Source organism: Mustela lutreola, chromosome 14, assembly GCF_030435805.1.
Source record: "Mustela lutreola isolate mMusLut2 chromosome 14, mMusLut2.pri, whole genome shotgun sequence".
NCBI lineage: Eukaryota > Metazoa > Chordata > Mammalia > Carnivora > Mustelidae > Mustela > Mustela lutreola.
Window position 1 is genome coordinate 64,625,095 of NC_081303.1, and position 27,407 is coordinate 64,652,501.

The 27,407-nt window shown below is 47.7% G+C and overlaps 1 protein-coding gene and 1 long non-coding RNA gene across 2 annotated transcripts; one reads left to right on the plus strand and one right to left on the minus strand.

Moving 5' to 3' along the window:
* Window positions 1–12,936: 12,936 nt before the first annotated feature.
* On the minus strand, window positions 12,937–17,235 carry LOC131814595 (uncharacterized). The gene is made up of 3 exons (XR_009347361.1): window positions 16,764–17,235; window positions 15,857–15,977; window positions 12,937–13,392 (listed from the first exon to the last, which is right to left on the minus strand). It is a non-coding gene; the product is annotated as an uncharacterized LOC131814595 (long non-coding RNA).
* A 58-nt stretch (window positions 17,236–17,293) lies between these two features.
* On the plus strand, window positions 17,294–27,407 carry C14H1orf115 (chromosome 14 C1orf115 homolog). Its single transcript, XM_059145638.1, has 2 exons — window positions 17,294–17,659; window positions 24,896–27,407. Exons 1-2 carry the CDS (start codon window positions 17,372–17,374, stop codon window positions 25,013–25,015), a joined length of 408 nt encoding a protein of 135 aa, XP_059001621.1. The 5' UTR covers window positions 17,294–17,371; the 3' UTR covers window positions 25,016–27,407.

Sequence of the window (27,407 nt, forward strand, 5' to 3'; positions counted from 1 at the left end):
TTTTGTGGAATCTTATTTGGGTCCTGCATAACAAAACTTAATTATTCAGAAGGATAACTTAGTAACTCAACTATGTCCCAGAACAGAGTTTATTAGTAGGAATACAAAATGTGCTTTCACCAACATGGGAATATTCACAATATCTAGTAGCATCCGTTCAAAAGTTTCCCTGCATGCAAATATGAGGGAAAATACCACCCTAACGAGGAGGAAAAAGTCGGTTGACACCAAAAATGGCAAAGGTGATAGAATTAGTAGAAGAGGACATTGAAACGGTTATAATAACACTATTTTGTATGTTCAGAAAACTGGAGAAAAGATTAAATATGTTGAGAGATACTAGTGGTCTAAAATAGCACAACTCTGACATCTTGAAATGAAAACTATAATTTTTGAGAAGAAAAATGCACCGGATGGTACTAGATGAGACATTGCAGAAGAAAAGATCGTGAACTTGAAAACAGTGACGAAAACTACCCCAAACGAAACAACAACAACAAAATAAAAGCTAAGAAAAGATGGACTGTGCATCAAAATGAGCCAAAGAACAATGTCAATTGGCCCAGTGTTTGCCCAGATTGCCTGAGGGAAACGCAGGTGTGGAAGGACACAAAGATATGATGGCTAGAATATTTCTAAATTTGCTAGATACCATAAATCAACAGACCTATAATATTTAACAGATTCCTGGGTCAGGAAACATGAAGAAAATGATATCAAGGTATATAAAATATAATTGCTTTTAAATCAATGATTAAAAAAATAAAATCATTGATAAAACAGCAGTTTAAAATCAGCTAAAAAAAAAAAAAAAGACCTATTATGGAAAGAGGAACAAAGAAGGGATGAGGGATGACAGCAGACTTCTTGTCAGACACAATGTGAAACAAAAAACCAGTACTAAAAAAATAAAACTGTCAAACTAGAGAACTCAGATACAATATTTTTCAAAAACAAACATGAAATAAAGGCTTTCAGACACACAAAAGCTGAAAGAATTCATCACCAGCCGACCTGGTACTATAAGAACTGCAGAAGAAAGTCCTTCAGGCAGATGGAAAAGTATGCCAGATGGGGACCTGCATCTACACAGAGAAACAAAGAGAGCCAAATTAGCAACTGTGTTTAGAGCAAAAATAGTAACATGTTGTTAGAAGATTTGGAACATGTAGAAGTAAAACTTACATGAAAATGGAGCACAAAGATATGAAGATTTTTGCAAGCTTCTTTCTGCCTTATGTATAGTGGTAAAATAGCACTTTAGCATAGATTTTAATAAGTTAAAGATGTATACTATAAACATTTTTAAAAAAACACTGAAAATACACAGCAGAGTTACAGCTAATGGAGAACAAAGGAGATAAGTTAGAATTAAAAACAAAAGAAAAACAAATGGAACAAAAGCACAGATGGGAAAATAGAAAACAAACAGCAATTGGAAGCTTTAAACCCAACCATATCAATAATTACATTAAATATAAATGGCCTAGGGGCAACTAGGTGGCACAGTCAATTGATCCTGATTTTGGGTCAGGTCATAATCTCAGGGTTGTGTGGATCGAGCCCCATGGTGGGCTCCATGCTGGGTGTGCAGTCTGCTTGGGATTCTCTCCCTCTGCCCCCGCTAAAAAAAAATTACACACATATATATTGCCTAAAAGCCCCAACTAAGAGGTTGCATTGTTAAACTTCATTTTTTGTAAGATTGTTTCTGTTTGAGAGCCAAAGAGTGAGAGAGAACCAGCAGGGGGAGAGGGAGAAGGAGGCCCCCCGCTGAGCTGGCTCCATCCCAGGATCCTGAGATCATGACTGAGCTGAAGGTGGCCGCTGAACCAACTGACCACCCACGTGCCCCTGTCAAATTCTATTTTTTTTTTAAGTTATATGCTTATGAAAAACCCACTTTATTTTTTTAAAGAAAAAAACACTTTAAATATAAAGACACAAATAAGTTTAAAGGATCAAAGAATGGTGAGCTACCTGGTTTAGAGGTGAAATAATGTTCTCTTTCAGGCTTAAAAATCCTGAAGTCATAGAATAAAGATCATCAAGCTTAACCACTCTATTTCACAGATCAAGAGTTTGCAACTCAGCACAATAATTTAGATGCCGGCTGAGGTGGCCGACTCGGAATGGAGATGTCCTGTAGACAGACGATATGAGTTGTAACCTGGGTAAGAAGCTGGCAAAGGCTTATTCGGGTGTTACCAGCAAAGATGTGATCAGTAAATGAAATAAAGAATATGTAATCATGGTCTAATGATGGGTGTTGGGGAAATAATAAAATTAGTAGATATTTTCAAATGTGAAAATCATAAACTCTGTGTCCATGGGTTAGGAAAAATGAAAAACGAATTCCTTGTAGGAGTAGATAATTCAATATTTTTCTTGCTCTAAATTAATGTTCTCAATTATTCTCAAAACTTAGATTTTATATTTTATAGACACTTGTCTACATGACATAATTTTTTGTAAAGTCAGCATGGATAAAAGTTAAATTTTTTAAAGATTCATCTCATGGATCTCTAACATCATTTGGATTTTCTGTGTATGTAACTGAAGACCACAGTAATTTTTTTTTAAAATTTATTTATGAGGGTAACAGGGTGATGGGAATTAAGGAGGGCACGTGTTCTGATGAGCACTGGGTATTGTATGCAACTAATGAATTGCTGAACACTACCAAAAACTAATGATACACTGTATGTTGGCTAACTGAAAATAATAAAAAATTTTTAGAAAAGATAAGAGGAGAGAGCACACAAGCAGGGGGAGGGGCAGAGGGAGAAATAGACTCCCTGCTGAGCATGGAGCCTGATGTGCGGCTTGATCCCAGGGCACTGAGAGCATGACCAGAGCTAAAATCAAGAGTTGGACACTCAGCTGACTGAGCCACCCAGGCTCCCCACCACAGTACATTTTCATGAGTATAAAGCAAGAGGTATGTGAAGGAGGAAGATAACATGGTGAGGGCAAATTATCTGGAGAAAAAAAAGTACATTAAAAAAAAATTACAGCTAGTACATCAACATTTTCCAAGGCTCTTGGAAATTTTGTGTATATATATATATATATATATATAATCATATTTAATAATTTTGAGTCTCAAATATTCAGAGTCTCAAATATATTATCATATATATAATTACATGATAATAAGCCCCGAACCCATTTGTAGATATGGAATCCTATGTAAGAAATACTATCTTGTGTCTTTAAGAAAAATGTCTACCTAGGTAGCAATAGCTCTACCATATGATCAATGCAAATAGACACGTTCTAGAAAATCTCCCAAATAAGTGCCCCTCATTCGGCTTACACTCAGTGGGTTGGTGGTAACATGTTGGAAACATAGACTAAACCTGGAGAAGCATCATTTCAATCTTGATTGTTCTTTTTCTAAGGGAAAGTAATTTTAAAAGAAAGTTTGGGGCACCTGAGTGGCTCGGTCTTTAGCTCAGATCATGATCCCAGGGTCTCCGGGGGATCAAGCCCTGCCTCAGGCTGCCTGCAGGGCAAGAAGCCTGCTTCTCCCTCTCCCACTCCCCCTGCTTGTGTTCCCTCTCTCACTGTGTCTCTCCCTGTCAAATAAATAAATAAATAAAATCTTTAAAAAAGAAAGTTTAGTGATACTTTAAACAGTGGAATATAGAGGCATCTGAGTGGCTCAGTCAGTTAAGCATCTGCCTTATGGCTCTGGTCATGATGGCAGGGTCCTGGGATCGAGTCCCACATCAGGCTCCCTGCTCAGCAGGGAGCAGGCTTCTCCCTCTCCCTCTCCCCCTGCTTGTGCACTCTCACTCGTTCTCTTACTCTCTCTCTCTCTCTCTCAAATAAATAAAATCTTTAAAAGAAAAGAAAATTGGAATATAAAGTTTAAAAAAAGTGGCTTTTGAGAAACTAATTTCAGATCACTTTTCTGTAAGTCATTTTTTAATTTAGAAGGTGCCATGGAAATAGTAAAGCAAGTAAAACCATAGAAAACCCCACCTCTTTAATGTTTGTGAGAAATCAAATTTCCTGAAACACTTTATATAATGCCCAACTCATGTCTTTTCATATAGAAGCAAAGCCGGGTTCATTATAGATTCTCAAAATGCTGATATTATCAAAGTGGAACCTGAGTTATGTTGAGTTGATTGTTTTTTCTTTATGCCATCAGTACTTAAATTATTCTACATGAGGTATTCTGAAGTGTGATATCATCGAACCCACGTGAGACAAGTTTTTCAACTCTAACTGTAATTTCTACAATTATCCTTATCCAGGCCTAGAGTAACTGATAATAGACTTAGAACAAAACCCAAACCCCATGGATTGCAAGGGCTCTTATGATGCTGGCTCTATATTCGGGCTCCAAACCTGGTGATCTTGCTTCTACTTCAGCAGCAACGGGGGCAAGGCCAGCCTGCCCTAAATATCCACAGCGCCAGACACAAGAGCACAAAGAAGACCATTGTCCCAAAGCACACCCCTCTCCCGCCCTCGCCCCCCGCCCCCCACAGCTCCATCCTGCGGCAGGAGAAGGCCAAGTATGTCTTTGTGTCCTTTAACCAGTTATGAGTCTCATAAGCCTATTGTCGTGGAGCTCACTCTTCCATGTTTTGATTTTGCCAAATATTTAGCTTAAATCAAGTATACTTTCCACGCTACTCATTAATAATAACATTGAAAAGGGAAGGAGGAGGGGGAAGGCTTATCTACTAGAACGTTTCTCTTAGTGAACCCATGCATATTGTTTGTAACAATCTTTCATTGTCCTTCCTAAGTCACTCAAAAATTTTTTCCAGAAATCAGTGTTGACCTGTTTTGTCTGTCTCTTGGAGCCTCTCCTGTTTGGCTCCGTTTTGCAAAGGACCCTTAGAGAAATTCAGAAAGTTTATTCTCTGAGCTGTTCCCATGCCCTTGACTGTTATTTTTCCATCTGGGAGTCCTAAAATAATTCAGAGGGACAATAAAAACAATCCTATACTTCTCCCATTTAAAGGAATAATAAAATGTTGTCATTCTTTTCTTACAAAAGTGACCTGTTCAGTGAAAATTTAGAAAATAAGGCTGGGTCTGGTTCAAGACGGCGGGTGGAAGAATGCTGAACTCACGTGCTCCCTGTGACACACTGAGTCTAGACCTACACACTTAACAATTCCCGCTGAAAGAAAACCAAAAACCAACTGAGCGGTTCCTACACATTGGGCAAAAAGCCCCATTTACCAAAAGGGATAGGAGACATTGAGACAGAGTCTCACCATGAACCCCACCCCCTGTCCCACAATCAGAAAGAAATTCCACTCGCAGTTTCTCCCTAAAAGGCAAAGAGTTGGAAAACCACATCTGGCACCCCAACTTTTAAGACCTGAAGTCATAAAACTCATAGAAGAAAACAAGCAGTAAGCTCCTTGACATCGGTCTTGGTGATGACTTTTTGGATTTGATGACAAAAGCAAAGCCAACAGAAGCAAAAATAAACAAGTGGGACCCCATGTCCTCAGCAATGGAGCCCATCAACAAAATGAAAAGGCACCAGCAGAAGGGCAGAAAACATCTGCAAATCATATCGAATAAGGGGCTAATATCCAAAATATATAAAGAAGTACGGCTCAATAGAAAAAAAAAATCCAATTAAAAAGTGGGCAAAAGATCTGGATAGACATTTCTCCAAAGAAGACATACAAATGGGCACCAGGTACATGAAAAGGTGCTTAACGTCACTAATCGCCAGGGAAATGCAAACCCACAGGAGATTTCAGCTCACACCTGTGTTTCAGGAAGGCAACAAATGCAAGGCTGCGGAGGGAAAGGAACCCTTGCCCGTTGATGGTGGGAATGCAAACTGGTGCGGCCACTATGGAAAACAGTGCAGAGCTTCCTCAAAAAATTAAAAGTAGAACTAGCTCATGATCCAAGAATTCCACTTCTGGGTATTTATCCAAAGGAAACAAAAACACTAACCCGAAAAGACACCTGCACCCGCATGTTCATTGTAGCTTTATTCACAGTAGCTGAGACAAGGTGACGGCCTCAGTAGCCATCGGTGGATTAATGGGTAAAGAAAACGTAGCGTATACACTGAGAAATAGAAAGATAAGTACTATATGATCTCACATGTGGAATCAAAAGAAAGAAAAGAAAATTTAAAAATGAAGCTCATAGATACAGAGAACAGTTTGGTAGTTACCAGATTTGTGGGGGGGGGGGCACAAAATGGGTACAGGTACTCATGGGTACAAAGTTCTAGTTACAAAATATCGAAATCAGAAAAAATACATCGTGGAGATACAATGAGCAGCGTGGTGACTATAGTTAACAATACTGTCTTCTACACTTGAAAGTTTCTAAGGGAGTAGATCTTAAAGTTCTCATCACAAGAAAAAAGGGTGACTCTGTGTGGTGATCGATGCTATCAAGACTTACGGTGGTGATCATTTTACAATATACGTAAATATTGAACCCCCGGGGCGCCTGGGGGTCTCGTTGGTTCAGCATCTGCCTTTGGCTCAGCTCATGACCCCCTGCTCAGCGGGGAATCTGTTTCTTCCCTCTGCCTCTGCTGCTCCCCCTGCTCCTTCTCTCCCTCTCAATAAATAAAATCTTTAAAAAAAAAAAAAAGATTTTTTATTTGAGAGAGAGAGAAATGAGAGAGAGAGAGTATGAGAGGAGAGAAGTCAGAGGGAGAAGCAGACTCCCCGCTGAGCAGGGAGCCCAATGTGGGACTCGATCCTGGGACGCCAGCATCCTGACCTGAGCCGAAGGCAGGTGCCCAACCAACTGAGCCACCCAAGCACCCCCATAAATAAAATCTTTAAAAAAAAAATAGTGAATCATTATGTTGTATATAATTCTATGTCTATTATATCTCAATTTTTAAAAAAGAAACGATGGATAAGCCAAGAACAGGAAACAAACCTTTCATCATCCAGAAACCACTGTTAAGGTGTATCCTCCAGTCTCCGTCGGTGGGAAATTCTGTCTGAGCTCGAGGACTGGGGAAGCGGGAGGGAAAGGCACGGCCGCCAGAGGGCAGTAGCCCACCCCAGCTTGCCCCGGATTGTGCGGGGACCTGCGGCAGGAGAGGAGAAAGACCTCAGCCTGGAGCCTCCGCCCAGAAGGAGAAGAAGACAAGAATTCTTAACTCCCAGGGGAAGGAGGAATCCGGAGGCAGGGCTTCCCGTGCAGGTGCAGGTGCCGTCTGTCGGCAGCGTGGGGCGGGGCGGGGGGCAGGGGGGTCCCGGAGTCAGAGAGCTGGGAAGGAAGGACAGCCGCAGCCTGGAGCCTTTCATCGCAGGCATCGCTTTCAAGGGAAACCTAAAAAGAAAGTCGAAGTCAACAGCGAGCATACATACATCAGGTCATCATACTGCACACTTGAAACACGTTATAACGGGGGGGCGCTTGGGTGGCTCAGTCAGGCGTCCAGCCCTTGGCTTCAGCGCACGTCATGATGGGGGGGAGGACGTCCTGCGATCAAGCCCCCTCCCCAAGTCGTGTGGGCTCCCCCACTCAGCTGGGCATCTGTGGTCCCTCTCCCTCTGCTCCTCCCCACTCTCTCTCTCTCTTTCAAACAAATAAAATATTTTTAAAAATAAGTATTATGTTATAATTAAGTTTATCAATTATACCTTAATAAAGTTAGTGGGGAAGAAAAAGAAGAAACATAGAATTCCCGTGGGATCTAGCAATCCCACTCCTATGTGTATACTTAGTCAAAAGAACCGTGGGGTCCCAAACAGGTACTGGCACAGCCGTGCTTGGGCAGCGGTCCTCCCGTAGTCACAGTAGCCCAAAGGCAGGCGTGTCCATTGGCCACAGAACGCAAAAACAGAATTTGGTAGAAACCTTAAAACCTTCCTTAAAGAGGAAGACACTTGAATGGAGCTTGAAGGACATCAGGCACACTGAAATAAGCCAGTCACAAATAGAAAGATACTGGAAGATTCCATGTCAGTGATGTAGCTAGTAGTCGATTTTGTAGAGACAAAAAGTAGAAGGAGTGGTGGCCAGGGTCTGGGGGCGTGAGTGAGAGCCAGTGTTGAAATCGGTGCAGAGTGTGAGTTTTGTTAAAGGGAAAGCGTCTGGAGATGGGTTGTATGACAACATAAACAGACATAGATTCTTAAGAATTACCGTTGTTTTCTTACAGTCAGAAGATGTAATTCGGCGCCTGTAGTTTCATGAAGTGGGTCTCTTCCGATGTTCTTTCAAGATAGGTGACCCCAAATTTGCATACTTTTGGGTAGCATCTTAATGTCTCTTTTTGTCCTCTCTTAAAGGTATGATTTTTAAAAGGGGTTTTATTTAACTATGGAAAGAAATGAATCCATGAAACCGTGTCTGGTACTCAGTCAGACCCTACTAAATGTTAGCGCTCTAAACACAATAAAAACTTCCTGGGACTGTTTTTCTTCTTTGTTGCCAGTATTTCTCACTTGTGGGATGCCTGGGTGGCTCAGCTGGTTGGGTGTCTGCCTTCAGCTTAGGGCATGATCTTGGGGTCCTGGGGTCGAGCCCAGCGACCTTGCTGTTGTCAGGCTCCCTGCTCAGCGGGGAGTCTGCTTCTTCTTTTCCCTCTGCCCCCCATACCCCTGCTTGTGTACACTCTCTCAAGTAAATAAATTCTTTTAAAAAAATATATTTCGGGGTGCCTGAGTAGCTCAGTGGGCTAAGCCTCTGCCTTCAGCTCAGGTCATGATCTCAGGGTCCTGAGATCGAATCCCGCATTGGGCTCTCTGCTCAGCAGGGAGCCTGCTCCCCCCCCCCTCCTCTGCCTGCCTCTCTGCCTACTTGTGATCTCTGTCAAATAAATAAATAAAATCTTTTAAAAAAATATTTCTCACTTTCTGTCTTTTACTCTCTTAATGGTGGCTTCTGACTTATTAGTCTTTCCTTTATAATTTCTTCATCACTCTCAACCATAAAAAGTCTTCTTCAATTTTGAAATTTAATACATATTTTCTTGGGGCACCTTGGTGGTTCAGTGGGTTAAGCCTCTGCCTTCGGCTCAGATCATGATCTCAGGGTCCTGGGATCGAACCCCGTGTCAGGCTCTCTCCTCAAGTGGAGAACCTGCTTCCCCCCACCCTCTCTCTGCCTGCCTCTCTCCCTACTTGTGATTTCTCCCTGTGTGTCAAATAAATAAAATCTTTAAAAAAAATACATATTTTCCTGCAGTTAAAAAAAGAGAGAGAGAAATGAATCCAGACTGAAAGACTGATTCGGATTTTTAAAAATCGTGTCCACTTAGTATTCTCAATACATCAGGGACAGATGTGGCCTGAGAAATCATACCATTTATCCCCTTATTTCTCTGACGAGGAACTTGGCTTCGAAGATGTTGTAAGTGATTTGGTTCAAAGTCTGACCCTGCAAGGTTTCACACTTGGGGTTCTGGAATAATCCTAGCTTGCCAACATTCATCAGCAACCCCTTTCACACGTCTCCTCGTGGGCCCCATTTTAGAAAAGTGTGGTCTATCAAACTGCACTTAAGTCATAGGGCACTTATCAGTCAAGTGCATCGAGTGCGAATTAATCCTGAATAGGTATAATCTCAACCTGAGGCACAAAAATGCCATCCTGTTTCTCTTAAAATTGTCGGCACCTTGAAATTGTTGTTATTTGCAGAACCACTAGAGGGCGGAGAAAACTCTGTCCTCCCACCGACCGCGGGGTGGGGGGTGGGGGCATGGGCCAGTCTCTAGGGCACACACCCCCTTGCCCCCCAAAAAGTGCTTTGCCTCCTGGCTCACATTATCTAGATTTAACCAAGAGCAAGTCTTATTTCCTCTGCCTACTCACGGATTTGGACTAATGTTCTTTGCTCCTTCAGTTGGATTTTACACTTTTTAAAATTCTTAGATTATTTAAATCTTTCCATCTGGCTACAGAGACACCTTAATTTCATGCCATTGGATCCCTCATATCCAAATGCAATGCTTTCATAAATTTTCTGGAACTTTATGGAATCCTGCCTTTTTAAAATATTGTCTGACTCTACCAGGGCCAAAACACCATAAAGATATTGAAATGACATCCAAAAATAACATAGTCCCTTTATAACCAACTTTTTATACCATGTACTTTTTTTTTAAAGATTTTATTTATTTATTTTACAGACAGAGATCACAAGTAGGCAGAAAGGCAGGCAGAGAGAGAGAGGGGGGAAAGCAGGCTCTCTGCTGAGCAGAGAGCCTAATGCGGGGCTCCATCCCAGGACCCTGTGATCATGACCTGAGCCGAAGGCAGAGGCTTTAACCCACTGAGCCACCCAGGTGCCCCTACACCATGTACTTTTTAAATTAGAATACTGTGATGAACCAGTGGCTTTTCACGGACTTCATTTGTTTCAATTACTGGTAATCATTTTTGTAGTTATGTTTCAGCAGTTGAAATGTCATCGGTTGCCTGGGTGGCTCAGTCGGTTGGGCATCTGCCTTCGGCTCAGGTTATGATCCCCGGGTCCTGGGCTCCAGCCCCACATCAGGCTCCCTGCACAGTGGGGAATCTGCTTCTCCCTCTCCCTCTGCTTGCCGCTCTGCCTGCTTCTGCTCTCTCTCTCCCTCTGCCTGCCTCGTGCTCTGTCTCTTCTCAAATAAATAAATAAAATCTTAAAAAAAAAAAAAGTCATAGTTTAGCCAAAGCAATCCTTAAGCTGCCCAAGTAGCCTTTGGACAAAACTGTGCAAATTTTTTTAAGCACCTTGGCTTTCTTTAATAAGACAAGCTCATCTTACACCTGCCCAGTCTTAGAAATTCAATCAGCTAGTTTCCTAAGCCCAATTGGTATTAGAGACCAAACATGAAGACTAGGGATTGTTTACCTGATGTTGTGCTACTGGAATGGGGTGATTTATTGGGCGGTTTGGGGACAGAGATGGAAATTAGCACACACACATAGACGTAAGTTCATAGTCGTTTTGGGGGGCACCTGGCAGGCTCAGTTGGTGGAGCATGCCACTTTTGATTTGGGGTTGTGAGTTCAAGCCCCATATTGGGTAGGTGTAGAGATTATTTTAAAAATAAAATCTTTAGGGGTGCCTGGGTGGCTCAGTCACTGGGCATCTGTCTTCAGCTCAGGTCAGGATCCCAGGATCCTGGGTTCAAGCCCCACATCTGGCTTCTTGCTCAGTGGGGAGTCTGCTTCTCCCCTCCCTCTGCCCCTCCTCTGTGCTCATACTCTTTCTCTCTTTCTCAAATAAATAAAGAAAATCTTAAAAAATTAATAAGTTCATAGCCATTTTCAATTTAGTCCTGATAGTACTTCCCAAACATGATATGTAAATTCTTTTTTATACCCCATCTCCAACTCCCAGTAATATTTGAATCCTTAATCCTATAGTCAAACTATAATTATGCCTTTTTCTTTGATCATAGGTGACTCATGTAATGGTTCACTCTGAAGCTCTTGATTTATAACAAAGCTAACAGAATGACTGAATTATTGGCTTGCCAGTAAAAGAAACATATCCAAAATAGTGATGCTACTATTAACACTTAATATCAAACTGCTAAATAAAATCCAAATTTGTATTTGTACTTGCCTTTGTTCTAAGAGTGTACCGTGGGATATAGAGTGAAAGTACTTTGGTCCAGAGGACTCTGAAATAATTGCTCCGTCTGCAGGCTAGGGAAGATCTGTTTCAATGTTTCAGTTCATTTTTAGTTTGAAAGGGTCAGAGTTGGACAGTTCTGAGCTCCTACTATTTTAGCTTCTACTTTTACTTGAGGCCATATTCAGCCACTGTCAGAAGGGTTCATGTTATTAGCCTGCATCATGAAGATAAATAGAAATACTTCAACAGTTCCATCTCCAAAGTACTAAATGAGAATTTCCCACTGTCTGGCTCCCCTGCCGTGACTCATGACGGCTCGATGTGCGAGCTTCATTCCCTGGGCGTTCTGCAGAGGCTGGACAAACCTAGTCAGACTTCTGCTATTTGGTTTCCCCTAATATATTTAGAATCTACAGTTTCATGTCTCCAAATAGATTTTCATTGTATTAAATTCTATCCTAATATGAAAACTTTCTGTTATCTGCCTCCTCCCAAACCCCACCCCAGCTAGCTTTTCTTCCTTTTTTCTTTCTTCCTTTCTTTCTTTTTCTTTTCTTTTTTTTTTTTTTTAAGATTTTATATATTTATTTGACAAGGAGAGAGAGACAATGAGAGAGGGAAACAGCAGGGGGAGTGCGAGAGGCAGAAGCAGGCTTCCCACTGAGCAGGGAGCCTGATTCAGAGCTTGATCCCAGGACTCTGGGATCATGACCCAAAATGAACGTAGACACCTAACAACTGAACGGCCCAGGCACCCGCACCCCCCCCCCCAACCCCAATGAGCCTTTCTTTTCTCAATCATACAGGATCGCATTCCCTTCTAATCAGTACATCATGTATACGAAGCATTGTCGTAGCAAACCACAGCCCTAAATAATGATTTAGTTTTACAACATATATAAGCCAAGATGGTTTTCCATGTTGCTGTTTTCTAAATACAGTATCAGTTATTTATTTATTTATTTATTTTAACGATTTTTATTTATTTATTTGAAAGACAGAGATCACAAGTAGGCAGAGAGAGAGAGAGAGAAAGAGAGAGAGAGAGGGAAACAGGCTCCCTGCTGAGCAGAGAGCCAGATGTGGGGCTCGATCCCAGGACCCTGAGATCATGACCTGAGCTGAAGGCAGAGGCTTTAACCCACTGAGCCACCCAGGAGCCCCCAGTATCAGTTATTTAGATATCTTAATCTACCTCCAGGAAAAATACATACACCCAAACTCACACTGGGTAGCTCATTGGGTTAAACGTCCATGTCTTGATTTCTGCTCAGATCAGGACCTCAGGGTGGTGGGATCGAGCTCTGCACTGGGCTCTGTGCCCAGCGGGGAGCCTGCTGTCTCCCTCTCCGTCTGCTCCTCCCACCGCTCATTCTCTCTCAAAAGTTATTTCTCTACACACACATTTTTCTTTTTTTCTTTTAATTTTAATTCTAGTTATATACAGTATACATACCTTTTTCTAGTATCAGTATCATAAAATGCAAATAGCTTAGTAATCCTCCAAATCTTCAGTGGCTTTGGAGAAAAACAACCAAGTTGGATATGATTCTATTAGAGCAGCGAAGAATTATTTCACACATTATATATGCCGCTTTAAAGCTTTTTCTGCAAGGAGACTTCTGACTCTGCTCCTATTGTAGAACGAGTCAGTAGACTTTCAGTCTGGTGATCATACAATATAAATCTGCGCACACACAAATAAAAATCCTTCTCTGGTGGCATCGGGAGTGGCGGGTGCCGTGCAGCCTTGATGAATGGCATTCGGAGAGGGACAAGCCTCTCACAGGTGGGCAGCCATCGAATCTTCCATTCCCGGAGCAGTCGCCGAGCTGAGCATGTGTTTGCCTGGCATGGATGGAACAGCGACTCGTGAGGGGCAAGGAGAGAAGAACCAAGCTCTTTAAGGCTGTAAGGTCTCTAAGCATTTTTTTTTTAACTCAATAACTGATGATGTATTTTCATGAACCTTAACTTTCCAGTGTTCTTGCTTCTCTGGAGGGCAGTTTCCTAATTGCATCGGTAAAGAAAGATGCCTGTGGATCGGCACTCAGCATCTTTTCCACCCCCTTTCCTGTGCAGAGGCCAGGAGACAAGAACATGTTCCAGGGGGTTTGGAGTACAAGAGAGAACTTGGCAAGTTATAATCAGGGGCACGCTGGGAAGCTCTGGAAGGCAGTGGGGGGTGGGGTGGGGTGAAAGCTGTTTCCACTCTTTTTGCTGTTCTGAGAGTAAGAACAGTCCTGCAGGTGTCAGATTTTTCTGGGCCAGATACTGGTGTCTGGTAAAGAGATGGGGGCTGGGGGCTGGGGGGGCAGCGTAGGGTGCCCAGGCTCTGTTGGCGCAAACCCGGCAGGCAGGCGTGGTGGGACCTGGGGCTGACCATGGGGGCTGGGGAGCCCTCCTGGGGCCGCAGCTTCTTGCTGTGCAACAGTGGCAGCTCTGTTGTTCTCCTGCTTACACTGGAGGTGGCCTTTTGGGCATCTGGGAGCGCTGAATTCCCTACGCTCAACCCTGTCCCATGTGGCCAGCCAGAAGGGCGCATGGGCACAGGATAAAAAAGGCAGAGATAAACCACAGGACTCTGGGGATGCTGAGGAGGGATTAGGCAGTGGGGAACGAAAGGGCATTCACTGGGCCATGACAAGTAGAATAGAATGTTCCCAGCAGGGACTCCCGAAGAACTCAAGGAGGAGCTTCAAATACCTGCTGGGTCCAGAGGTCAGAGACAACACCTCGGGCAGTACCCAGGAAGGAATTACTCTGCGCTCTTCTCTGTTTTGACCTAGGAAGGGTCAGGAAGTAGTCTGCAAGTTTGGGGTGCTCAGAAACAGCAGGTGGAGGAAACAGAAGGGAAACGGTGTTGCTGGGGCGCCTGGGTGGCTCAGTAGGTTAAGCATCTCACTTTTGATTTTGGCTAGGGTCCTGCTCTCAGGGTCCTGAGATGGAGCTCTGTGCTCAGTGGGGAGCCCGCTTGAGGTCTCTCTCTCCCCACCTCCCTCTGCCCCTCCCTCTCTAAATACATGGATAAAATCTTAAAAATCAAGTTCAAGGCTCTGAGTATTACATGGAGTTGAAATCATATAAATAGATTTGAAATCATATAAATCAAGGGGCACCTGGCTGGCTCTATCTGAGAAGCATGCAATTCTTGATCACAGGGTCATGAGTTCAAGCCCCTGCAGGGCAAGGACTTCGCTTAATAAATGAATAGAATTATACAAATCAAGACCATGTTTGCAACTCTGGAACTTTTTGTTATTGCACTGTAAGTTAACTAACTAGAATTTAAATAAAAATTTGAAGAAAAAAATGTTGTTGTGATATTTGAATAGTATTTTGGATGGACAAAAACCACATTTTTGGTCTCCTGCACATTTTACCTTTGTTTCTATTTGATATGCAGTCTACGGGGGAGGGGTGGTACTTTCTGAAGTCAGGGTTGCTTTTTTTTTTTTTTTTTTTTAAGTAATCTCTAAACACCCAGTGTGGGGCTAGAACTCACCACCCCAAGATCAAGAGTTGTATGCTGGGATGCCTGGGTGGCTCAGTGGGTTAAAGCCTCTGCCTTTAGCTAAGGTCATGATCTCAGGGTCCTGGGATGGAGCCCCAAATTGAATCGGCTCTCTGCTCAGCAGGGAGCCTGCTTCCCCCGCCTCTCTCTCTGCCTGCCTCTCTGCCTACTTGTGATCTTTCTCTCTCTGTGTCAAATAAATAAATAAAATTAAAAAAAAGAAAAAAAGGACTGTTAAGACCTCTTTCATATATACATATAGATATATAGATATTTACTGTAGTTACTGTGGTTACAAATCCACAAATCTAGTTTCTCTTAAACTTTGTTTTACTTTATTTACAAACCTAATTACTTTTAGTTACAAATCTAATAAAATTTAACTATTACTATAAGGGGGAGTTTCACCACTCACTTCCTTTAATTATCTTAAACATTTTAAATGACGTTTACAAATTTAATATATTTAATTTTCTTTTCCAGTATTTCAACTATGTACAAGGCTATGTAATTCTTACAAATATAGTAAATCAAGTTTATTTTTTATATTACTTTCAATTTAAACTTATAACTGTAAATCAATTACTTGATTATAAACTTCAAGTTGGAACCATAAAACTAATATTTGTATATTTTAATAAGCCAAACTGTAAATATTTTATGTACTTAGAGCAATACAGCCAAATCATTCTTAAATGTATCATGTACCTTAATAGTATTAAAATATTAATGAAATTAATAATCCATATTATTTTACTCTTAACTCTTAGCTTCCAAGAATAAAAAAAAGATATTTACTGATTTGGGAACTCCTGGGTGGCTTAGTGGGTTAAGCCTGGGATTCTTGATCTCAGCTCATATCTTGATTTCAGGGTGGAGAGTTCAATGCCTGCCTTGGGCTCCACGCTGTGCACGGAACCTATTTAAAAAAGAGAGAGGGGCGCCTGGGTGGCTCAGTGGGTTAAGCCTCTGCCTTCAGCTCAGGTCATGATCTCAGAGTCCTGGGATGGAGCCCTGCATCTGGCTCTCTGCTCTGCTCTGCAGGGAGTCTGCTTCCCCCTCTCTAGGCCTGCCTCTCAGCCTACTTGTGGTCTCTCTCTCTCTGTGTCAAATGAATAAATAAAATCTTTAAAAAGAGAGAGAGAGAGAGAGGCTTACCTGCTTAAAACAATAAGGCATTCCCTAGAGGGTTAAGATTCACCGTGAACCCAGAGATGCATATCTATCAGCGCTGTTGCTGAAAGCCCAAGTGTGATGATCACATCACATACCCTGTGCTTGGACCCAAACTTAGCTCTCGCAGCCCGGCTGGTTTGCCCCCATTTTCCCCCTGTGAATGAAACTGATATTAACTCCAGGGGGGCTAAGTAAGGTTTGTGTTTCTTGCTCTTTAAGATTTTTTTTTTTTTAATTTATTTATTTGACAGACAGAGATCACAAGTAGGCAGAGAGACAGGCAGAGAAAGAGGGGGAAGCAGGCTCCCTGCGGAGCAGAGAGCCCGATGCGGGCCTCGATCCCAGGACCGTGGGATCATGACCCGAGCCGAAGGCAGAGGCTTTAACCCACTGAGCCACCCAGGCGCCCCAAGATTTTATTTACTTATTTTTCTAGAGAAAGAGAGCAGGGCAAGCCTCTAGAGGGAGGAGCAGGGGGAGGAGCCCAGACAGAGGAACCCGCGACTCCGACTCCGCGCGGAGCTCTGACCTGCGGCGGGATTTGACCTCAGCCAAAACCTGGAGTTCCTCCCGCAGCCGGCGGGGCCACCCGTGCGCTCCTGGGCTGTGTCTCTGACGCTGTGTTTAGGGGCAGGTGTCTAGAAAGTTACGGCCCTTTTTCAGGGGTGTTGATGAGCATTTTCTGATTGCCTTCCCCAAAGCTGGTCACTGGTGCGCATCCCGTAACAGCGCGTTATCACCCCCGTCTCACCCAGGCAGGGCGCGGAGTATGATCTTCACTGTCCCCCGTCGCCTCCGCCGATCTGAGCGTGGCCAGGGACGCCTCGTTGTTTGCGGTTCATGTATTTCGTCGCAAGGGTGGCTGAACGCGTTTCGTGTGTTCACTGCGCACCAGCTTTCCGGGTGTGCTCCGCCGCGGCCGCAGGTAGGCCCGGGGCAGGTGCGGCCGAGCGCGCGATTCCGGGCCCCGCGGCCAGGGGGCGCTGCCGCCCGAGCCCCCACCCGGACCCGCTCTACCCACGCCCCGTCCGGGCTGGGGCGGGCGGGCGGCCGGCGGCGGGGGCGGGGGCGCAGGCGCAGGCGGGGCGCCGAGGTTGGCGTCTGCTCTCGAGCGGTAGCCGGAGGGGCCGCAGCATCATGACGGTGGGCGCCAGGCTGCGCAGCAAGGCGGCGAGTGGTTTCCTGCGCCGCGGGCCCCGGGGCCGAGCGCGGGCGGACGGGGACGAGGAGGCGGCCGCCCTCCTGGAGCAGCCGGAGCGCGGAGACGAGGCGGCGAGCGGGGCGAGCGCGGGGCGCCCGGGGGCCCGGAGCGCGCGCAAGGTGCACCTGGCCGTGCTCCCCGAGCGCTACGAGCCGCTGGAGGAGCCGGCGCCGGCCGAGAAGCCCAGGAGGAGGTACCGGCAGAAGCTGAAGAAGTACGGCAAGGTAGGGCCCCACGCCCGCCCGCCGCCCGCGGGCTCAGGGTGCGGGCGGCCCGACCCCCGGCTTCCTGACCGATCGCCTTGAGGGTGGGCGTCGGGTCCCCACCGCCCGGCCGAGGGTTCTGTCCACTGGGAGGTGAAGGAAAACTCGATCGCGAGTAACCGCAGAACCCAAACCGGAGCTGGGGTATGGGGGGGGGGGGGGCGGCGCGGACCAATCCAACCCCTAACCCCCGGGGCTGCGCCTGGTAACGTTCCCAGCACGTCCCAGCATCCCCGTGGTTCTGATCCTGGTGTGCCTTACACCCGCCTTGTACAGCCGGCAGGACAGAAATCCGTGTCCCTATTTTACAGATGGGAATACGGAGGCATTAGCGTGGTGGGGTGACTTGTAGAGGGTGACCCAGTTGGAAAGTAGGGAGTTGCAGGCCGGTTCATCTGTTCCTGGCAACATCCTCTCCAGGATATCCCACCAGCTGAGAATTGTTTGGGTTTTTCTCCTTAAGTTCCAGAGGTTATTTCCAGGGCCTGGGAGCACGACAGTACATAAATAGGCACTTGTTGAATCTACTTTTCTCTTCCCCCAGCTGGCCACTCTTACACTGTGGGACCTGCAAACATACCGCTGCCTTTTGCCTTGGGGGCTGGGGGGCAGAGGAAGGAGGGGAGACAGAGACGAGGGGTAGAGAGAGAGAGAGAGAGAATATGAAGATGGGATCAAATGACAGTGTCCTTCTCAGAGATCGAAGCCCAAGGCAGTGCCTAGGCGAGTCACTTGAAGCTACTTCTGCCCCCACCTCCTGGGACTGGGCAAGGCCACCCAGAAGAAGATCATAAAACTCAACTGTGTTCTGGCCAAAGGCCGGATCTGATTCAGTCTCTTTGTCTGTGCCTCTTAGCCTGTCTAAAACCATCTGGTTTCTGCTCCTAGAAACTTGGGTGTATCATCCCCTGTAAAAGCCAGTCAGCGGGTTTGGCACAGTATATGGGCAGGCAGTGAGGTCAGGACTCTCAGGCTGGGTCCTGCTGGAACTGACCCATCTGGTCTCAGTTCAGCACCACAAAACCACCGCTGGCCTCCCAGCTGGCGAACCTGGTAGTGGGGACATCTCGGGTCAGGGGCTGGCATGTGGAGATGCTTTTTGGGTGCTCATTTCGTGCAGGGATCATGTGAACCACCAGAGATAACGAAACAGATACAGTGCAGTCCTGCCCTAGTGAAGTGCACACCTCCTGGGGAGATCCCGGCAGAGTCCGGCCACCACCATGGAGCCACATGGTACAGAGTCCTTGAGATGAGGGTGTTAAAGTCAGGTGACATGAGAACTGGGCAGGGAAGATTGAGGTTTCAGAGGTTAAGGATGAGGTACTATATCACACTTAACCAGGATGGCAGCTACTTAAAAAAATAAAAATAAACAAAAAAACCAGAAACAAAAAATAACAAATGTTGGCAAGGTTGTGGAGAAATTAGAATTCTGCAGATTGCTAATAGAAATGTAAAATGGTGCAGTTGCTATGGTAAACAGTTTGTGGAGTTTCCTCCAAAAATTAAGCATAGAACTACTGTTTGATTTAGCAGTTCAGCTCCTAGTTATATACCCAAAATAACTGAAAATAAGTACTGAAGTCTACATACATGTATTTGAGGGAGACAACATAGAGAACATATTCACATGTTCATAGCAGCATTATTCAAAATAGCCAAAAGGTGACAACAACTCCTGTGTCTGTCAGCTGATAAATGATAAAATGTGGTATATATACATTGTGAAATATTACTCAGTCATAAAAAGGAATGAAATCCCATTACGTTCCACAGCGTGGATGTGATGGAGGCTGGCTGGGTCCAAGGAGGGCCCTTGGCTCTGTGCAAGACGGCACTCAAAACTCGAGCTTCTAGAGGAAGTGAGAGCAGAGTTCATTGAAGACAGAGAGAGAGAATATAAATACAGAGTGTGTTGGAGACTTGGAAAGAAAAGGGAGTCTGGTCTGGGCTTGGGGTTTTCACTGGGACTTAGTGTTTTTACTGAGGATGACGGGCTGGTGCAAGTGTCGTCTTAGGCATCTAGGAACAAAGACGAGGGTTGAGGTGTCTGTCCTTCAGAAGTCCCTTGGCGCCGGGGATCTTGATGAGTCACTGGTCTTGGAACCACCCTGCCTGGTCACTCCTTAGATGCTACCTGTTGTGCCGGAAGACTCGAAAGCAATTGTTAAAACCTTGACCTTTACAAGGAGAACATACATTATCTGTTCTATGAGGTGTGTGTAGGGCACCGGCTGCAGGTCCTGGCAGAAAAAAGAATGAACAAAACAGTTTGTCTTGGGGTCCCTTTAATTTCCCTCTCTCAGATGAACCTCGGAAACTGTGCTAAGTGAAAGAAACCAGACACATGGGGTCACGTGCCATGAGCTTGGATGGTTCTGTTTCTATAGAATGTCCAAAATCGGTAAATGCAGAGAGAGGGAAGCAGATGGGTGGTTGCCGGGGACTGGGGAGACGGAAAAATGGGGGCGGGGGCAAGTGTGTAACAGGTGCAGCTCTTCCTTTTGGGGCTGGTGAAGATGGATTGGAAGTCGGTTGATGTATTGGAAGTTGGTACAGCCCAGGCAGGGATGTGCGCGGCTGGAAGCTGTTCTGTCTTACCCTCGGTGGGTAGACCCCGGAAGCCAGAGGAGAGGACGCTGTCCCATTCGAGTTGGACGCGCCCTCCCTGCCTTCAACTTCCCACTTTCTTGGAGGCATCTGGGAAGGTAACCAGTTCGGTTCCACCGCGGGAGAAGGAAAGAGCCCACCCCGCTGTGCCGAAAATCCACGGCCACAGGCAGGCCCCCGCCGGAGGTGTGGGGAGGTGAGTCTCCAGGCTTCAGCTACCCACGTAAATCTTCCCCTTTCCGGGCCTGTTGGAATAAGGAGGGACTCGTGAAGGCGCCGCATTGTTAATGGACGCTTTTCCTCCAGGAAGGGGGCGTGGCACTTCCTATTCATCCGTTCACTGTCCAGCCCTGCACCCACGTCAGGGGTGGGGGCTCCTGGGAGGCATTTGTGGGGGCTCCTGGGAGGCTCAGTGGGTTAAAGCCTCTGCCTTGGCCTCAGGTCATGATCCCAGGGTCCTGGGATCCAGCCTCGAGTTGGGCTCTCTGCTCAGCAGGGGGCCTGCTTCCTCTTCTCTCTCTGCCTGCCTCTCTGCCTACATGTGATCTCTGTCAATAAATAAATAAATAAATAATCTTAAAAAAAAAATAAAGAGGCATTTGTGAAATGCGAAAGGATTTCTCCTCTCCTGCTGCCCTGTGGTCCCCAGGGCCCAGCTGGTCCCACCTCCCAGAGGCTCGGGCTGGGGGGCGGGTGTGCGGGGACTCCTGCCTGGTGCTGTGTAAGGGTGTGAATGTTCACACAGTGCTTTAATGGTTCAAGGGCTGTGTTCTGGGGACACGGAAGGGGCAGGGACAGACGTTGGCAGTTCTGCCGCAGCATGGCAGCAGCTCGGCTACCCATTTCCTGAGGGACACCCCTCAATTAGCCCCAGAACCTTGGAAAGTGGAGGGGAACCCCCCATTTTGCAGCAATAGAAACCAGTTTAAGGAAGTTGTGCTCTTCAGGGCTGCACAGCTAGAGAGTAGCCAGCCAAGCTGGGAGGCAGGAGTCTCACCTGGCAGTTGGGTTGAGGGGACTGACCCCCAAAACTTAGCTTAAGATGAGAGGCCACCTTTCCTAGGCACCCCTGAGAGCCGCGGGAGACGTGTGGATGATGACAGTAAGTACGTTTTGTCCACTAGGCAGCTAGGAGAGGTTGGGAGGGGGAAATTCAGTGTGTGGAGGAGCCTTTATCTCAAGGGGGAGAAAAATTGTCTTTATGCTCTCGGGGCATCTGGTAAGGACAGGGGCACTGGAGCCCTGCCCCCTGTTGGTTTGGGGACTTTGAGGCTGGGCCTACCACTTGGCTTAAGTTTCCTTCTCTGTGACCTGGAGTAAAAAGAGGGTTTTAAAACCTGGCAGGTTGGCAAGTCTTCTGTGATGGTTGGCTGCTGTCTTAGGGCGGGGGTTGGGGGGGATGAAGGAGAGACCTCGTAGGACTGTTGACTTTGATTCTTTTTTTTTTTTTTTTTAAGATTTTATTTATTTATTTGACAGAGAGAGATCACAAGTAGGCAGAGAGGCAGGCAGAGAGAGAGAGAGAGGAGGAAGCAGGCTCCCCGCTGAGCAGAGAGCCCGATGCGGGACTCGATCCCAGGACCCTGAGATCATGACCTGAGCCGAAGGCAGCAGCTTAACCCACTGAGCCACCCAGGCGCCCCTTTTTTTTTTTTTTTAAAGATTTTATTTATTTATTTGACAGAGAGATCACAAGTTGGCAGAGAGGCAGGCAGAGAGAGAGAGAGAAGGAAGCAGGCTCCCCGCTGAGCAGAGAGCCCGACGTGGCACTCGATCCCAGGACCTTGAGATCATGACCTGAGCCGAAGGCAGTGGCTTAACCCACTGAGCCACCCAGGCGCCCCTCTGATTCTTTTTAAATCAGAACTCAGTAACTCAGAATAAACCTCCGTCTCAGCTTTGTACCAGGTCCTGACCGCATTTCAGACTGGAGACTTGATCTTCATATTCAGGGAAAAGTGATCTTTGTGGGCAGCTGGGGTTTTGTTTTATTTGTTTTGTGTTTTGTTTTGTTGGAAACTGGAAGGGAATGGTGAGTCCCTGACTTCACCGGGGGCTTAGTTGAATATACGAAGAACCCCCAGAAAGTATGATGTCTTAGGACAGCTATAATAGATCACCACCAGCATGCCGGTTTAGGACCCACACCAGCTGGTCAGGGCTGGAGGCCAGAAGTCCAAAATCAGGGTCACTGTGCTGAAGTCCCCAGGCCGGTTCCCTTGTGGGCATCAGGGAAAAACCAGTTTCTTTCCAGCTTCCAGAGGTCCCCATCCTCCCGCACCCAGGCCAGCAGTGCAAGTCCGTGGACCTCAGCCTCGGCTTCTGTCAGGACGACACTGCGTGCTGTGTGACTTGTGTCCCTCTTAGAAGGACGACTGTCCTCCTTTGGGTCTTTATGAATATATAGGGGCCCTTAGAATGATTGGCCCCACGTGAATAACCCAGGACCATCTCCCCCATCTTAAGACCCTTAATCACATCTGCAGAATCCCTTTGACCCCATAAAGCCATATATTTATAGGATCTTGGGATTCGGGGGCCGCATTCTCCAGCCTACGATGCTCCCCTGGGTCCTCCATGCCCCACAGCTTCTCCAAGAGATGATTTGGTTTGAAAAGTTCACTCACATCAAGAATTCCAAACCTCCCTCAAGTGACACTGAAATGGTCGTTGATAGATACTTTATGTTTCTTTGTATCGCTTTTCTGGAACCTGTGTTTTGACAACGTTCCAGCTAATGAGCTATTTTAGCAGCTTCTTTCTAAATGGCGAAGGTGAAGTGAGGAGCAGTTTTTGCAAATACCTGGCTGGGGAAAGGGGATGCACAGAGGCCAGAGACGTCCGGCTCAATGCAGGCGCCCGCGATTCCCGATCCCCGTGGCACTGCGTATAAAGGACGGTTCACACTTGCTCCCAGGGAACAGTCTTTCTGTTACTGTTATTTCAGGGAGGAAAGTAAAATTCTCCTGCCGAATCTCATTATGCATTTATAGAACAGTCTCTCTCAGCAGCCTCACGCCACCCCCCACGGGCACCCTGGTGTCTCACTGAGGAGTCCATGGGCGCTATGCCAGGAGTCAGTGTCTAGAGAAGCCATCTAAGTCTCCCGGCTTTCCCTCCCGGGCTCCTTATGGAGCCTGCGAGGTTCCACAGGAAAGACCCGGGCCCTTTCTGGGCGCTGGGGGTACGGCCGTGAGCAGGAGCCCCGTCATCCCGGAGAGAGGGCAGGTCAGCCTGCCGGACAGAGGAGGTTTGCTGGGTAGCGTTGGCTCTGAGCTTCGTGACTGTGATCAGGCATTTTAAGCAAAACCAGGAATTTTAAGTATTTACTGGGAGTTGGAAAGGTCAGGGGGCTGAGAGACGAGGTGTGTGGTAGAGCCCAAGTCACCCACATGGATGTTTGACTGCATTGAAGGGTGAGGATGAAAGCTGGGGGCGGGAAGAGGAGGGGTGCGGTGGGCGACAGCACCATTAATATTGGGGGCGTCTCTGCTTCCTGTTGGCCATCCCGTTTGAATCCTGGGATGTCGCCTGTCCAGCACCAGGCCTTGCAGAAAAGGAGTGAAAGGCAAGAAAGTGCAGCGTAGTCCTTAGCCTGGCGGAGTGTACAATCGTACTGCAGGGTGCGGCGGGAGAGAACAGCGGGAGACACTAGAGACAGTGTGCGGGCTGCAGGCGTCGGCCCCGGAGCTCGAGAGGGAGGGCAGGGTGGGCTTTCAGACAGGTGAGGGCAGGGACACCGGACCCCGCCTGGCGATGATGCAGGGACTGGGCTGGAACAGAGCAAAGAGTAGACTTTGGTTCAAAAATAAAACCAGGGCGGGACGCCTGGGTGGCTCAGTCAGTTAAGCGTCGGCCTTCAGCTCAGGTCATGTTCCCAGGGTCCTGGGATCGAGCCCCCTCCGCCTGCCGCACTCCCTGCTTGTGCGTTCTCTTACTCTCCTGTACTCTGTCTCTGACAAATAAATAAGTAATAAATAAACGGGCACCTGGGTGGCTCAGTGGGTTAAAGCCTCTGCCTTCGGCTCAGGTCATGATCTCAGGGTCCTGGGATCAAGCCCCATATCGGGCTCTCTGCTCAGCAGGGGAGCCTGCTTCCTCCTCTCTCTCTCTGCCTGCCTCTCTGCCCACTTGTGATCTCTCTGTCAAATAAGTAAAATCTTAAAAAGTAAATAAATAAGTAAGTAAATAAAACAACAGACCAACAAACCAGGGGCGCCTGCTGGTTCAGTCAGTAGAGCCTGTGACTCTGGATCTCAGGGTTGTGAGTTCCAGCCCCGTGTTGGGTGTGGAGCCTGGTTGGAAAACAAAAGGGGTTTGGTTTTGGATCTGGCATCCTCAGTGCTGTTCCCGAGATGTCCGAGTGGTCTGGAAATGTGCAGGGCTTGAAGATCCGTTGCCAGATGATGACATCTGTGCTGAGCCCCCGCATGTGCGTGGTGGGGGGTGGGGGGGACAGATGTGGAAACACGGGATGTGGCCCGTTTGTCCTGACGGTCCTTTCCTGGGTCACCGTTGCGTGGGAGCGACTGCAGAGCTGCCTAACCCGCCCCTTTGCTTTTCTCTTCTCTTCCTGAAAAACAGAACGTGGGGAAGGTCGTCACCAAGGGATGCCGCTACGTGGTCATCGGCCTGCAAGGCTTCGCCGCGGCCTACTCTGCCCCGTTCGGAGTAGCCACCAGCGTGGTCTCGTTCGTGCGCTAGCGGGAGCTGCGGGGCCGAGCTCTGGTGCGGACGGCCGCTCCGCTCTGGGACCACCCTTGACCTGAACCCACAGAACCCTTGGAGGAGATCAGTGTCTTTCCTGGCTGCATCGGATCAATGTTATGAATGGAACATCCCTGCGCATCGCTGAGCTTTTCGTGACTTAGGACCCAGGCGGCTCCCGACGGACAATCCCGCAGAGAATCAGGCCTGCCTTAGGTTTGGGGTCACCGTGTGCAAACACCGAAGGCTTCCCGGGGTGGCAGCCGCGGCGGCGGGACTGGGCCGGCAGCAGACACTTGGCAGACGGGGCACCCCGGGTGGGTAGCCGGGGCGGTGATGACAAGGGGGCAGAAGGCTGTTGACCTGGACCAAGATGATTTGTTCTATTCTGGAAAGGTCGCAGGCTGACATGGTGCTCACGGCCCTCGGCTGCCTCGCTTCTGGGGGCAGCCCGGGAGCTGTTTGTCTGTCCTGCGCCCCATCTCCCCTCTCCAGCCCTTTGTCACCAGGAGTATAATCACGGGCTTGAGGAGAAGAAGAAACAGGGAAGGAAAATCTCTTGCAAGGTGGGGATGCGTTGAAAACTGTCGATGATGTGTGTGACTGTGTAAAGCTGATAAATTTGTGTCTCTCCCCGCCCCCCCAGCCCACGAATGTGCAGCTGGAGGGGAGGGAACGGGGCGGGGGGGGGGGGGGGCTCAGGGCCGGCTGGGTGGGCTGGAGCGGCGGCTGGAGGGAGCACCCCTGCCGCCTGGGCCGGGGCGCTGCGGCTGCGAGTTCTGAGCTGCTCCCCTGTCCAGGCAGTCGGCGGCCTCCTGACTCCCTGCAGCTGCTCGCCACCTCTGTGCCCTTGGGAGAGAGGGAGACACTGCGCCTAGCAAGAAAAATATGTGATTTTGGAGATGGAACCAGTACGTAGGAGACGGGTGTGCCGGAAGTAGAAACAAGAAAGATGGTGGACGGGAGGCGTGGGAGTCCAGGAGCCAGGTCTGGTTCCTCAGCCCTGGGAAACCTCAGGCGAGCTGGGCTTGCAGCTCCGGGGAGGGACCAGGGATGCCGGGTGGCCAGGGGTGCCGTGGCTGGTGCTGAAAATCCCCCTGAAGCCCGAGCTCTCACTGGCTGCCTCTGTAGCATCCTTTCCTCTCGTGCTGCCAAGCTGGTCCACATCTCACCTGGATTCAGAGCTCAGCGCCGCATGGGTCCTGGGTGCTCCCCCGGGACGGCCCAAGGACTGCCATCGGACCCTTGGCCAGTGAAGTAAAAGAAAGAGGAGGCCCCTTTTACCATACCCCTCCGCCAACCCCCCGCATAGTCCACTGCTGCGACTCTTGACAGAAGACCCAGAAGGCCAAGGGGTTGTTGCCGACCCATCTGTAGGGCGTGGCCACACCCCCATGTTGCCCTGAGCAGGTCCCCGGGCCTTGCAGAGGCAGCCTCAGGGCTCAGGCCTCACCAGCCAGAAGAACCAGGTGGCACCAGGATGTGGAGAAGGTGGGTGGAGAAGACAGACAGAGGGACAGAAACAGGAACCGGTGTAGGAGAGCGTTGTAGCTAGACGCTCCGGAGGCCGTGTTGAGGAAGAACTTGGGTCCCACTCTGCATCATTCATACTTGGGAGGAAAAGACACAACAAGCGGTCTCATTTCCATCAAATGATGAAGTGGATGACGAGAGCACATTTTCAGCCACGGAAGATCACGACGGCTTGCCTGGGCACACTGGGACTCGGGGGAGAGAGACCCAAGTGGAAGAAACAGCCAAGCAGAGTTCAGTGGGAGAGCCAGGCCTCTGGGGCCTGTGACGGGCCTGGCGGGCGTCTGTCCGTGGTGGCCCAGGGGTGCTGACCTGCCCCAGAGGAGTCTACTGAGTCCCCTACTGAGGGGGGCGGAAGTGGGACTCTGGAAGGACCCAGAGCTGCCGAGGCCTGTCCCCTGAAGACCTTCCCCGCCCCATCCCCAAATTAGAGACACTCTCAGGCCAAGCACATTTGGCCCTTGAAATTTGAATTGTCTGATGAATAATCAGCCTAGGAATGTCATCCGTCAGAATCTCGCAGGGATTGTCCTGGGAGCCAGATTCCTGTGTACAGAAGATGACCTTGTCCAGACTCCTGAGTGCTCATTTCCCTGGCCAGGGCATCCATGTTGCAGATTAGCTTTTTCCCTATTTCTCTGTCTTCAGTTGGTGGTGGTGGTGGTGGTGGGGTGTGTGTGTGTGTGTGTGTGTGTGTGTGTGTGTGTGTGTGTGTGTGTGTGTTTATGTTTCATGTCAGGGTCCACACCTTACTGAGAACTGAGCTGTAGAGCTTTGCCTTTCCGCGCTTGACCAAGAGGCTTCTTTTGTATCCTTTTCTTACCCTGTGATGTAAATAAAACCCTCCATTGTGTAA